Genomic DNA, 13,718 nt, shown 5'->3' on the forward strand with positions numbered 1-13,718 from the left:
TGACCATATTTTCCGAAAAAGCAAGCGACCATTTTAGTCCGGGAGCCAGGGGTCGATTTTGGAGTGCGTTTTTATACCGTTAAATTCTTGATTATACTTGTGATTTAGCTTTCATGAATAACGAAAGTGAACGTCAGCAGTGAAAACAAAGCATTGAAAATTCCGCGTGCCGCCGAGATGTATGAACGCAATGATATATTCTTGCTTCGGCTGACGGTCTTCCCACCGCTATAAACGCAGCTGACCATCATTATTATATTTTCATATGTGTCCAAAATTATAAGGCATAAAGTTTTCCCCCCTCTACCGCGCAGCTGACTATTTTTTTATTCCACTAAATGTCAACAATACATGATAAAAATTTCAGCCAGTATAAAGTGAGTTGTTAAAAATTTTTTTTCGACACGTTTCGCAGCATCCCACGCACGTGCCCACCGCTACTGGACCAGGGACCAGCTGACGGTTGGTTTCGTCATCCATTGGATGGTGTCTGCCTTCAGTATTAAAATCAGTCGGCATGAAATGATGAGGTCAAAATGACCCCTGGTTCCCGGACTATTTGCTGAGGTGCTTCTTCCGCGCTCCCCTTTTGTTGGATTAAACTCATCTTGGAACATCCACACTGTCGATTGCTGTTTTGTTTACGGCTCATATGCATAGATCCAAAATTCTTCAATTCTTCACCTGTTACGATGTTATAGGCGAGATTTGTCCCACCGCGGGAACTCGTTTCGCAGTGACTAAGTTTTGTGCTTAACGCCAAATGTTGAAGTTAATCAATGCACTCCTAATCCATTCCAAAAATCGTAATAAATCATCGCACGAAAATGTTAAAAGTTAGTTCCATAATTTGGGTGAGATGAATTTGCTATCTCACTGAAAAAAAAACAAAAACAAATAATGCTCATAAGTGAAAACCTTAAACCCAAGTTTATGCTAAAAAATACCAAACTTTTCGATCAAAATATCGAATGACAGCTCATCATACGTAGCTAGTGATGCAAAGTATAAATGGCAACTCTCGTAAAATCTAAGTACCAACCCTTGCTCTCGGCTCATGCCACATTGTCTGTAAAGAGGTTTCAAGCCAAATACAGCATCTCAGGGTTAAACCATCCGACTTAATCGCCGGATCATACGCCTTCTATTGATTCTATTTGATTTCTTAATGGAAATTTGCACTGGATTAGATTAAGTTAGGATGCGATGGCTGGCACTTTTCATGAGAGTATAGTGGGGCGTTCTTAGAACTTGAAACCCCTTATAATCCCTCTTGTTTGGACCCAAGTTTCCCCTTCTAATTCCGAACGCGATGGCGTAACTACGTCTCACTAATAAAAGATGAAATATTGTGAATACCTGCGAATTTTAAGTCTATCAGATATTCAAAGAGGTTTGGGTTTAGACACCGATGTCGCGTTTGGTAAGAGTTGAATAATAGCAGAGAAAGTGTACAAGACCTTTTACTTTCTTCTCGTTCCTACAAATGCGACTGAAGTGCTTAGAGCGACACTCCATGCTTTTCTCATGTGTTTCCATCGAGCATGGCCCGGTGATGATACCAACAGGCAATAATGGCATATCCGTAAAGATAGATGAGGAATCTAGATCCATGTACATCAATTCTAGGCCAGATCTGTCGACTCACCTCACAAATGAGCTCCGTGATCCATCTATTGTTGGCAAAAAAGGATGGCCATGTGCTGGGTAGGAAATAGAACTAAATCTGAGTCTATTGAAGCTGTGAACGTCCTACACGTCCTGAATGAGCTGGCATGAGAAGAGCTCCGTTACTGTTCAAACAATAGAAGGTGCACATGCAGCGTTGTGAGTATTTAGGAGGGGTGTGTTTTTAAATGTTAGCAAGTAAATATGCGCAATATTCAAATGCAACTTTTTACAGCGTCGGCTTTATTATTTAATAGCCACGCCTTGTATATGATATTATAATATTACTCTGTATATGTCGTATCTGAAGTGATTTCAATAATCGAATTCGCAGTCTGGTTTTTGTGATTGAAGTGAAGCACCGGAATCAATCAGCACTTCGAAGCGTTCCCACTCGAACTTATCCTAAAAAGCTAAACCAATTTATAATTTCCCTTTTTCATAAAGCAAAACCTACTAATTTCAAATTTGCTTTCCTTATTCCAATTGCCGCTAATGTTTTTGCTGTCAACTCCAGCTGAAAGTCTTGAGACATGCCGCAAGCAAGCCACTGTTTTCGATGCTGATTCTAGCAAAAATCATTCAAGTGGTTTAACGACAAACTCGAGGAGGGAGTTTCCTTTAAGATTTCATCCGAATCTTCTCTGTAGATGACTCACGTGAAGTTAGTAAGCAATTTATGCAAATGTATTCTGTGGGCGTTGGCGCGCAAGAGACAGCTCAAACGAGTTTGTATATGGAGAAAGTGAGAGCTTAGTGACGGAGTTTCCCAAATATACTGAATCTGAGACATATTTACACGTACATGTACTTCTTAAAAAAACGATATTATGTAATTCATATTATGTGTTAAGAATGAAGATTTCACAGATGACTGCGTCAGCTAACAAATTGTACTTGTGGAAATGACTTCGGCGTACAAAATTAAGCTGTAAGCGAGTCTTATGAGTGAGTCATGGCTTTGAAATACAGAAAATAACGTAAGTTAACAGTTTGATCTGGTTACTTCTATCACTTTCAATACACACCCCTCTTATACCTCACAAAGCTCTATGCGAAGCTTTCACTGTTCAAAAGAGTGCTGGAACTCATCTCCTAGTAACTCTCTCAGGACGTCTATAACTTCAACGGACTTAAATCTTATTCCTTTAATTGTAAAATTCTGTTTAAGAATAAGATGAAAGACGCTCAATGTATCTCAAGGCTTTGGCTACACTAGTTTGTTTACAGAAGCAAGAGGCACTGCATTTGAAGCAAAATAAAATTTGTCACGCTGAACAGTTTCCGATTACTGGCGTTTGACTAATGCGTACTTCAATAACAGCCTCAGCCTTTTAATTTAATAACCATACCACGTATTTTGATTTCACAATATTAAAAACTCAAACCAGTGTGAATAAGAGAAGCAAACAAGCAAAACTTTCAGTCTTGGATGATACATGAACTCAAAATATGTTACTTGCTTAATTACTGCGGTCCTGATCTCCTTGTGGAGCATAGGGCATATGTGGTCATTACTTACTCAGGCCATTTGGGACCTAATGCTGTCGTAATAATAGTCCGATGCACACGATAGGGATTTCGGCGCAGCAATGCATCCAAATTTGTTATTACCACACAATCGGCGGTCACTTCCTGCGTACGAGTGATTCCATGTCAAGTGTTTTAAGTATTTTGGACATTGCAGCCAATACTTCTGAAAATTTGTTTATTTATATATATATTAGTTTTGAATTTAATAAGAAGTGAATTGAAAAAATTTGAAAACAAAAGTTTTAAGATTTATTCGGTGTTGAAAAATTTACTCATCAAATTTTTTTTTTATATGTATTTTTGTTAAAAATATTGCGAAAAAAATATAAAAAAAATTATGTTTTTTTTTAATTTTCTTGTTATTTTTTTTTTTTTAATACAAAAAAAATGTTTCTTGCTTTCAATTTTTTTCGCAATATTTTTTCGTACTTCAACAAAAAACTGTCGCGAAAAAAAAATAAAAAATTAAATAAATTTTTTTTCCTTTTTCTTAATTATTTCCGCAGATTATTAAACTATTTAAGAAGTGAATTGAAAAAATTTGGAAAAAAAAGTTTTAAGATTTATTCGATGTTAAAAAATTTACACAAAAACAAATTTTTTTTTGGATATTTTTTTTTTGATAAAAATATTGCGAAAAATACAATATATAAAAAAAAATTATGTCTTTTTTTAATTTTTTTTATTTTTTTTTAACACAAAAAAAATGTTTCTTGTTTTCAATTTTTTTCGCAATATTTTTTCGTGCTTCAACAAAAAAATATCGCTAAAAATGTATTAAAAAAAAATTTTAATTAAAAAATATTTAAAATTTTTTATTTTTAAAATTTTTAAGTTTAAAAAACAAAATATTTTTAAAATAAAAAATCTTTTTTCGCTTTTTAATTTTTTTCGCAATGTTTTTTCGTACTTTAACAGAAACCTTATTTTTTTTATTTAGAATTTTTTTTTCGGTTATTTTTACCATTTAAAAAAAAAAAATCGCTTTTAAGCATAAAATATACTCTAAAAGTATAGAATACATTTTAAAACAAAAATTAATTTAACAAAAAATTTGTTAAAAATATTAGAAAAATATATTTAAAAAAACTTAGTTCAAGTGGTAACGTTCTAAGTTCAAAAAACTTTTTTTTTAATATTTGTTTTTTCATACCTTATCAAAAAAAATTTTTTTTATTTAAAAATTTAGAAAAAAAATAGTGTTTATTCAAACATTTAGAAAAAAACACATTTTTTAGTTTTTTTTATTTAAAATTTTTTCTTCATTTATTTTAATTTTCATTTTTATTACATAATTGTTTTTGTTTTTTTGTTAAAAAGATTGGGAAACCAACACTTAAAACAAAATTTGAATTAAAAAAAGTTTAAGGATTAAGTTCAAACATTTTTTTCTTTTAATATTTTTTTTAACAAATTTTTCTCACTTTATTTAAAATTTCTTTAACTTTTTTTATTAAAATTTTTTTTTCCATTTTTTTTAATTTTCATTTACGTAACATAATTTTTTTTTCGTTTTGCTTTTTGGGATAAAATATTCTTTTTGAATTGTTTTGAATAAAATACACTTAAAAAAATTATTCTTTTTTTGTTAAAAAGATCAAACACAAATATTAAATATTTTTTTAAAATTAAACAAGATTTTTTTTATATAAAAATGAGAATTATGAGAATATATTGAAAAAGAAAAATTATATCATATTTAATTTCTCCCCTTTCTTCTTCATACCGCAGACTTTTTGAACTCCCCTCGTATGTTCTATATTTAAACAAATTGGAGTGAGTAATGCCGTGGTCGCAAATGGGAATCAAACAACTGGTAATTGGAGGTGGGAAGGCGTCTGCGTAGTATCAGTAATCAAGTTGCTGGGGTAGTCAACCTTTAAAGCACCCAAACAAAACAACAATCCCAATGTTGATGCGTCTTATTGATGTGTCTTATTGATGTACATATATATATCAACATATTATCAACAGACACATATATATATATAAATATCTGTATTCGCATATATAGCGTAAGCAACCTCAGTTTAGCTCAGTTTAGTCCACAAAGTCAAACAGTTCATTTGCAAATTTCATCTGTATAGAAGCAAAAGCACAACGAAATGAAACGATTTCTGCTCCTCACATTAGCCGTCACGTTGCTGATAAAGGTTGGTAGCAATTAAAACGAGTACGCATTAAATTTTGTTTTTTGTTTTGATTAAAACCAATATTTCCTCCTCCAACAGGATACGCTTAGCTTGCCCACTATTACCGAATCTACACCCACTGACGAAGTCAATGAAATCGAGCATGGCGCAGTTGCATCTATAAGTCCCGCATCACATACGGAATCAGAAAGTTTGAGCGCCAGCGAACGTTTTATAGTTTCGGCATTCAAAAGATACGCCAACCTACTCTTTTCCCAACTCAGGAGCACCCACCAAATTGCCAAAGATGTACTCGCCGACCCCACAATTGCAGAGTTAGGCGACGAGCAGATGCATGGAAAATTCGAGAGGCTTCGCAAATATGTGACACAATCAGATTTAGAAGAATTAAAAAAAGTACCGCCTGCAGAAATACCAAACACATATTATATAGCTATCGGAACTATGTTTGTGCTTGGAAACTTTGACAGTGTCGCACGTGAGTTAAATTCTACAAGCGAACAGGATAGGACACCCGCTGAGAAATTGCTTTGGGCAGCACTGCAGCGTCATGGCTATCAAGAGCACCTGGTGGAGTTGGAAAAACGTGTCATAGAACTTTTCGAAAGTTATGTGGATGATCTGGAAAAATATGTGAAATCTCTTTCTCCCGCTGACCGAGAAAAGGATGAGCTCTTAGTGCCTGGCTACGATATGTACACAAAACATCCTGAGCGCTTTTCCAAAAGAGAATTAAGCACTAAAATTTTCGATGTGGTCTTTCATGAAGCGGGGAAAATATATAAATAGTTAACAAAATTTATTAAAATTGCTTTTAAAAAATACTTTATATATAAAAATACTTTATATATAAAAAGTTTATACTCATACGCCTAAATTTTTGTTTGCTGTTTGCTTCTTTTATGATTTTTTTCGAGTAGATTTTTAACAATCAACGTGAGAGATTTTAATGGTTAATCAATTTTGATTTATCATAGAAAATATTAGTATTTTACTCAACTTCTATTGATTGGGTTACCTCAGCTGCGGCTACAAATGGTTAATTGACAAAGTTTTGAGTAAGAAGAAAATAATTTAGTAATTTAGCGCCTGGCTTGAAAAAAGTGCTAAGTCGGTGTAAATTATTTGGTAGAAAGCTCATAGAAATATGCCGCCAAAAAATTGTTGCTCTAAAAATATGTACAAAGAGTGCTGATTAGCAGAGGTGCCTCTGGTCAATGTCGCAGTGAAGTGGAGGCTATCAAAAGTGCAAGGTCAGGGATGCGAAACTAAGTGCGAACATTTCAGTAAAAATGCTAGACGTGTTGCCGAGACAATTTTAGAAAAGAGAGAGAGAGAAACGAGAAATAGAAATTAAAAGTTATGTTTAAGCTTATACTAAACATAGGCTTCCTATAATCTCCCCGCTAATTTTTAAGGGTGTGGAGATTCCTTTGAGAGAGAATGTCAAGTACTTAGGGCTCATATTAGATAGAAAACTCACATGGAAACCTAATATTAAGGAACAAGTAAAAAAGGCAACGTTGCATTATATACTTGCCCAAAAGCGGTCGGTATTAAATGGGGTCTAACATTCTCTCTCTCTGCTCAAAAGCGAGTTACGCTAAAATCATGAGTAAGGTCCAAGGAAGGACTACCCCAAACAAAGCGCTGGAAGTGCTAATCAATTTACCAGCACTAAATCTGGTAGGCAAACACGTGGCCGCCGCCTCGGCGCTCAGACTCAAAAGTATGTCGCTATGGAAAGACCGTTGGCTTGGCCACGCTTCTATTTTGCACTCTCTAAATAGTCACAAACAAGAAATAGACTACTCTACTCCTAGACTCACCTTCGAAAGGCTCTTCAAGACGAGTATATCGTCAAGAAAGGAGTGGCAGACACCAAGGCCATGGGGAGAATTAAATTTTTATACAGACGGTTCCAAGCTAAGGAAGTAGGACTGGAACTATCCGTTCGACTACCAGACTACTGCAGCGTCTATCAGGCAGAGGTTCTAGCTATAAAAGAAGTGGATCCATAGCTAAATACGCATGCCGTAACAAAAAATATTAAAAATATATTCTCGGAGAGCCAAGCGGCCATCAAATCAATGAATGCGGTTATACTCAGATCGAAGGTTGCACAGGAATGCCGAGCAGCCGTAAATGATATTAGTGTCGTATTCAAGGTCAGCCTCATTTGGGTTTCGGCTCACAGAGATATTGAGGGAAACTGTAAGGCTGATGAGCTAGCCAGAAAAGGTATTGCTCTTCAACTACTCAGCGATAAAAATACCATTGGAATACCCATGGCTACAAGTAAACTATTAATACAAAACAACATTATCCAAGAGGCCAATAAGTCATGGAGAGATGAAGATACATGTGTAACAGCTAGGCTACTATGGCCGCAAATAAACAAGAAAAGAACGAAGGAATTGCTTAGTCTCTCAAGAGACAAGATCTCGAAGGTAGTGGCTTATTTAACCGGTCATTGGCTATTCGGCAGGCATTCCTCAAGACTAGGAGTTTTCTCCCATGAATATTGCAGAAGTTGTAGAGATGCAATTGTCCAGCCCTAGTTAAAATCAGAGCAGGTTGTCTAGGTAAATACTTTTTTAATTCTCTTACAGAGCTGTCTGGCGTGGGGTTGGGATCAATTCTACGCTTCATAACAGCCACAAAATGGTTCCACGAAGAAAGGTAAATGGGGTTCCCGTGCAGGACACTGGTATCACAACATACCACCATAACCTAACCTAACCTACTATGTTTAGACATGAGCGATTTGTTTTTTTTTTTTTTTTGTTTTTTGAAATTTGAAAAGTCCACACAAGAAGCATCGAGTGATTTGGTAACCCTTAAAACACTCAGACTAAAAAGTCCATTGTATTTAAAGCTCTGGAAAGTAAAAGGGTACATAGTCAAGGAGGAAAGGAGAGAAGACACAGAGAGAAAGAGATAGGATAGAATAGAGAAATAGAGGTAACTAGACTTCTGAGAATTTTTCAGATTCTTTGGTAAATCTGAAAATATCATCCATAATTAATAAAATTATAATAAATAATAATAAAATTCGCAGCCTTGCTCGAGCAAATGCAAGACACTCACAGATAAAATGCTCAATGCTATCCGCCATCTCTAAGCAAGACAGGCAAAGAAGGTCCTCAGTTATTTCAATGGAGATCATATTCTGACCCCATGGGTTGTGTCCTGTAGTGATACCGATCATCAACAGAATATCTTTCCTTCTAGGTTTTAGTAGAAAGTTTGACAGTTTTCTGTTCGGGCTTGTCACAAAACACTTTGCAGTTCTGCAGTGTTCTAGACTAGACCATCGCTCTTTACTTATGGTAAATTGCATACGCTGCTTTACGCTGATCCATTTCATGATTCCTGCAAAACTGATTCCGATTATAGGCTCTGGTTCTTGTTGACACTGATCCACAGTTGGCCAGTTCATCAGCAATATCATTTCCTTGAACACCGAAGTGTCATGGAACCTATATAAGTGCAGACTTATTCAGCCTTACCACAGAATTTAGCCTCTTATTAAATTCTTGTACAATCTTCGAGGTTTGCTTCGAGTTCGCCATAGCCTTTAGAGCAGCCTAACTGTCACTAAAGACTCCAATCTGTTTCGTTCCCACGACAGTCGGTTCTACGTTACCGGAACGACCGGGATTTATATTCCGCCAAGGACTGTCAGTTGAGCAGCATTCCCCATATAGTATACTTGTATTTATGGGGAATATTTATGCTGCTACAACAACAACAACTTCAATCTGTTTCCCTCTTCATCTCCTCTAAATTATCCACGTTGCTTGCAGAATTCCAAAAATTCCCGTTTGGACAACAGTGGTCATTCCTCCTATAGCGTAATATATTTATTTCATTATTTCATTTAAGTACCATCCATTTCGTTTTTGGGCCCATCGGCAAAGAAAGTATCCGAAAAGAAAATATAAACCTGTTTGAATGCACTCTGGATTACTTTGACATCAAATTTCATTCCAGAAGAAACTATGGGTAACTAAAATCTAAAATTGTGCATTTGTCTACTTGACAAATATCAAGGAAGGCTTAAGAAAAGGTAGAGTCTAGGAATTATTCACTACTGAAATCTAGGCGTCACTTTTTGAAGATCCTTTATTAACAATAAAATTAAAATTATACACCTTGTTTACTTAAACAATTCAATCGCATGGATGATTTAACTTATTTTACTATTTTTTCCACTTATCCGTATTTGTAAGCCTATTTACTTTTAGGCCTCTTCGATTCGCCAGGCGTAAGCAAGTGGCGAATAGATGAAGCAACTGGTATAAATAAAATGTGCTGGTAGCGCAGAAAAAGAACTGCCAAGAATTATATTTTTTTGGATGTACTTGGATTGCCTTGGAAGAACGCGCCCATGCAGGGAAACATTTGTTGCTTTTCCTCGTTACTTGTGCTGCTCGTGCTCTGCCAACCCACTTTGTGTTCTCGTTCTCCTCAATGTTGTTGTTGACTGTACACTAAAAACTAACAATTGCACGTCGAACAACATCGAATGAGAATTCGCAATGTTGAAGCAAACTACGTCTCCCTGTATGAACCCAGTTTAATGAAACTCTCTTGAAAGAGAGTTAACAGCATGGAAAATAGTGAGTTATACCAGTTTCATGAGGGACAATCACATGCGCTAGCGGCGAATCTGGACGGAAACTTTGTTGTTGCTTTCGCATACAAATTTTTCGCAAAGTAAGCAGAGCCTAGAGATAGCGAAGAGAGAAGTAGCGAAAGACGCACATCAGGTCATAGCGTCCAGTCTTGATTAGCTCATACTCGTACCTACATATGTACGAGTATATATGCCACTGGTCCTACCTCGATCAAGTCAATTGTGACTTAATTAGAGTAAGAAAAGAAAATATTTAATTAAAAATTAAAAAAAATAAAAAATTTTAAAATAAAAAAAAAACAAAAGTCAACATATAGCGGGTGTTTCGGCCGAGCTTCACTTCCAATTTTGACTATTAGAGTGGCATCCAACATTAGAAGAAAATCTTCCGAAGCTTCATACCCTCATTGAATTTCAAATTCTGGGCCAATCAAGTGTAAATCACATACCAGTGCACTCTCTTACTATCACACAATGCCTCTTACATACAAATTTTAAATAGACTGGCGCACATTTCCTTCAAAGGTGATTTATGTTTTCCTTCAAACTCAAGATCTACAACACATTTGCAATGCATAAACACATTTTGCTGCGCTATATGTTTGTATATGTTAATATATCTGTACTTATACATATATACATTCCATTTTATGTCAACAAACCTTGTCCGTGGAATTGCAAATATAATTGATAAGAGTACGAGTAATTAGTTGGAATTGAACCCCAAATAGAGATCCATATGCATTTACGTAGCCTTATTGTCCAATAAGTATTTCAAATAAACAAATATTCTCATTTTTATTTCACTTTGTTATTATGCCAAGATTTTTGTGCAATTGACTTTGAATATAAATACCTTGCGAACGCTTGCGATGCATTTAGTGCGAATCAGAATTCGAAAGCGCGCCTTTTGTTGACAACAGCAGAGACTTTGCAGACTACGCAGTGGAAAAATGTTGAGGACACTTTTACTCGTGGCATTCTCCACACTTTTGATAACACAGGTTTGTAAAATGAAATAAATTATTTTTCACATTATTTTATTAAAACACAAATGCTGCGTGTTGCCACAGTTCGGTTTGTGCCTACCAAAACCATCCTCCTCGCAATCAGCGGAGAGCAATAGCGTGGCGCAGAGCGCCCAAACGACAACACCGTTGCCGGAAGAAAACAATTTTGAAATTGGAATGAGAAAACTAGAAACACTTATGCACGAAAGCTACTTAAACTTATTAAATTTTCAACTGCAAATAACCAACCAAATAGCCAAACACGTGCTAGCAGACCCATCAATGGACAAGATTGACAACGAAGCTATGGAATATGAAAAAAGTGTACTTCGAAAATATGTGAAGGATTCAGAAGAAGCGTTAGTTGCTACTTTGCCTGCGAATAAAAACGATCCCCAAAATCGGTTTTTCTTTGCACTAGGGAAAGGTTTTGTGATTGAAAGTTTCGACAGTTTTACACGCAGACGTTCTTCAAAAACAGAGAAACTAACACCCGAGCAACAGGCCACTTGGGATGCTTTAAAGAAGTATGGCTTTCTCGAGTACCGTACCAGTTTAGATAATCTTGCAAACGAGTTCGCTGGCTATTTAGCTGACTCATTTGATGATTTTATGAATACACTTTCCACAGCCGAAAAAGAGAAGGATAAAGACATGGCGAAGACATGGGAAATATATAAGAAAAACGAGCTTGGTTTGACCAAGATTGAATTCGGGCAACGATTGTTCCAAGTACTATTCAGCTATAATTCGAAATTTTAAATGCAATTCACGAGAGTGGTACGAAAGTGGAAATATACGAAAGGGGAATAAATAAATACCTAAAATAAGTTTTTACTTAAAACAGGCTCTCTGCAATTCGAGGTAGGTATTTAGCAAAGATCTTGGTTTACTCCCATATAAACATCACCTGGTGCATAGTCGGAGCAACGTTTGCGGCGTACGCTCTTTTTCGGGTGAGAGAAACCTCCACGAGCCGCAAAAGACCCCACTACTTCTCGAAATTATTTGTGGGTGTAGTTTCATGGTTTCAGTACTTCCGCCAATGATGAGAATTGAGCCGCGACCTTATGAGCTTTCCTATCTAAGCTAAATGGAATGAGCAATACGATGCAAAATACCCTACAGGTAGTTTCTTTCTTTATCGAGGTAATCTTTAAATGTCCAGATTAGGTCTGCCTCAAAGGGAGGAGTTATGCTGTTCTGCTGAATTCCGAGGTATTGTTGAGGTTATCTTGTGAGTGCTTTGGGAAGGCATCGATGGGTTGCGCGAAGTTAAGGTCGGGGAGGCTGAGTGGGGTTTTTAGGGAGAGCGAAATGTGGTCACATAGGTTAGGTTAGGTTAAGTTTTTGTGACAGTCGGCTTAGAGAAGCCAACTTACTTAGACCGCATAGGCCCGTTGTGGCCCACTGTGTAACACACGGACCTTACTGTTTAGTTAGAAAGCAGTTAGACTATCTTACAAAGCATCGCATAGGTTTTATCCTAACACCGAATAGTTTCATAAGAGAAATCGTAAGTCGAAATCGTATTTTCCTAACAACTTTGCTCTACTCTTAGCTAAGATTGAACAATTACAGAGAAAGTGTACTACTGTTTCATCCTCTTCCTCGTCTCTACAACTTGTGCAGTATTCATGCGAAAGTACTCATAGCCTAGAAGAGTTCCAACCTAACAGCCAATGATCGCTGACACAAGCCACGCCCTTCGAGATGTTCTCCCTTGAGTAGTTCTCCTGATCTTTTCTTATCTATTTGCAGGTTATTACACAAGTATTTTCTTCTCTCCATGACCTATTGGCCTTCTGGAGAATATAATTTTGTATCATTAATTTGCAAGTTGCCATAGGAGTTCCAATATTGCCTCTGTTTTCAAGCAGTGAAAGATAAGACACTTTCTGGTTAGCTCATCGGCCTAGCAGTTTCCTTCAATATATCTATGTCCCAGAACGCATATAAGATTTCAAGGTAAATCTTATCGGTGCTAATATCATTTAGAGCTGCCAGGCATCCCTGAGCAACCTTTTATCTTAATATAACTGCATCCATTGATTGGATTGTCGCCTGGCTGTCCGAGAAGATATTTATTGTAGTTTTTGTTACGGTGTGTGTGTTAAAGTACACACTTACCTCCTTTATGGCTAAGACTTCTGCCTTGTAGACACTACAGTGGACCGGAATGCCGGATAGTTCTAATATTAGTTCTTTTAAAAATACTCCATAGCCAGCTTTATGTGTTGTCACATACCTGAACAGGTTTTTAGGGGCTGGCATTCGCTATAATGTATTGTATATTGGACAATTTTTGGGAAACTATAATGTCTTTATTAATGAAGCTTGGTGGAGATGTTAGGCAGGTGTTAAGGAACAATCTTTATAATTCTAAATTATTCGAGAAATAATAATTTCTAAATTATTTGCCTTCAAAGTGTCCTCGGGAACTTCACTATAGCTCGGCACATTACACTATATATTTTTTAACACTTCACTAAAATTCACTAAATATACACTCACGCGCGTGTTTTTACTTATTTTTATCCTTATATTCGAATTATTTTCATTAAAATTACATGCAAATGCATTTGTCCATACAATCACTTGCCAATCTTAAACGCGAATAAGAAGAAGATTGGAATGACAACAGTATGGTGTTGCCGGATGGCTGCAAATGAAAACAAAAATATGAACCAAAATTAAGTATTTGAGTTTAGT

At 36.0% G+C, this 13,718-nt stretch overlaps 2 protein-coding genes across 2 annotated transcripts; both read left to right on the forward strand.

Moving 5' to 3' along the window:
* Positions 1–5,229: 5,229 nt before the first annotated feature.
* LOC128863550 (uncharacterized) lies at positions 5,230–6,254 on the forward strand. The gene is made up of 2 exons (XM_054102766.1): positions 5,230–5,354; positions 5,433–6,254. The coding sequence occupies exons 1-2, from the start codon at positions 5,307–5,309 to the stop codon at positions 6,141–6,143; spliced, it is 759 nt and encodes a 252-aa protein (XP_053958741.1). The 5' UTR covers positions 5,230–5,306; the 3' UTR covers positions 6,144–6,254.
* A 4,608-nt stretch (positions 6,255–10,862) lies between these two features.
* Positions 10,863–11,846, forward strand: LOC128863860 (uncharacterized). The gene is made up of 2 exons (XM_054103233.1): positions 10,863–11,000; positions 11,070–11,846. The coding sequence occupies exons 1-2, from the start codon at positions 10,950–10,952 to the stop codon at positions 11,766–11,768; spliced, it is 750 nt and encodes a 249-aa protein (XP_053959208.1). The 5' UTR covers positions 10,863–10,949; the 3' UTR covers positions 11,769–11,846.
* Positions 11,847–13,718: the final 1,872 nt, after the last annotated feature.

This window comes from Anastrepha ludens, chromosome 5 (genome assembly GCF_028408465.1).
Source record: "Anastrepha ludens isolate Willacy chromosome 5, idAnaLude1.1, whole genome shotgun sequence".
In the NCBI taxonomy this organism is placed as follows: Eukaryota; Metazoa; Arthropoda; class Insecta; order Diptera; family Tephritidae; genus Anastrepha; species Anastrepha ludens.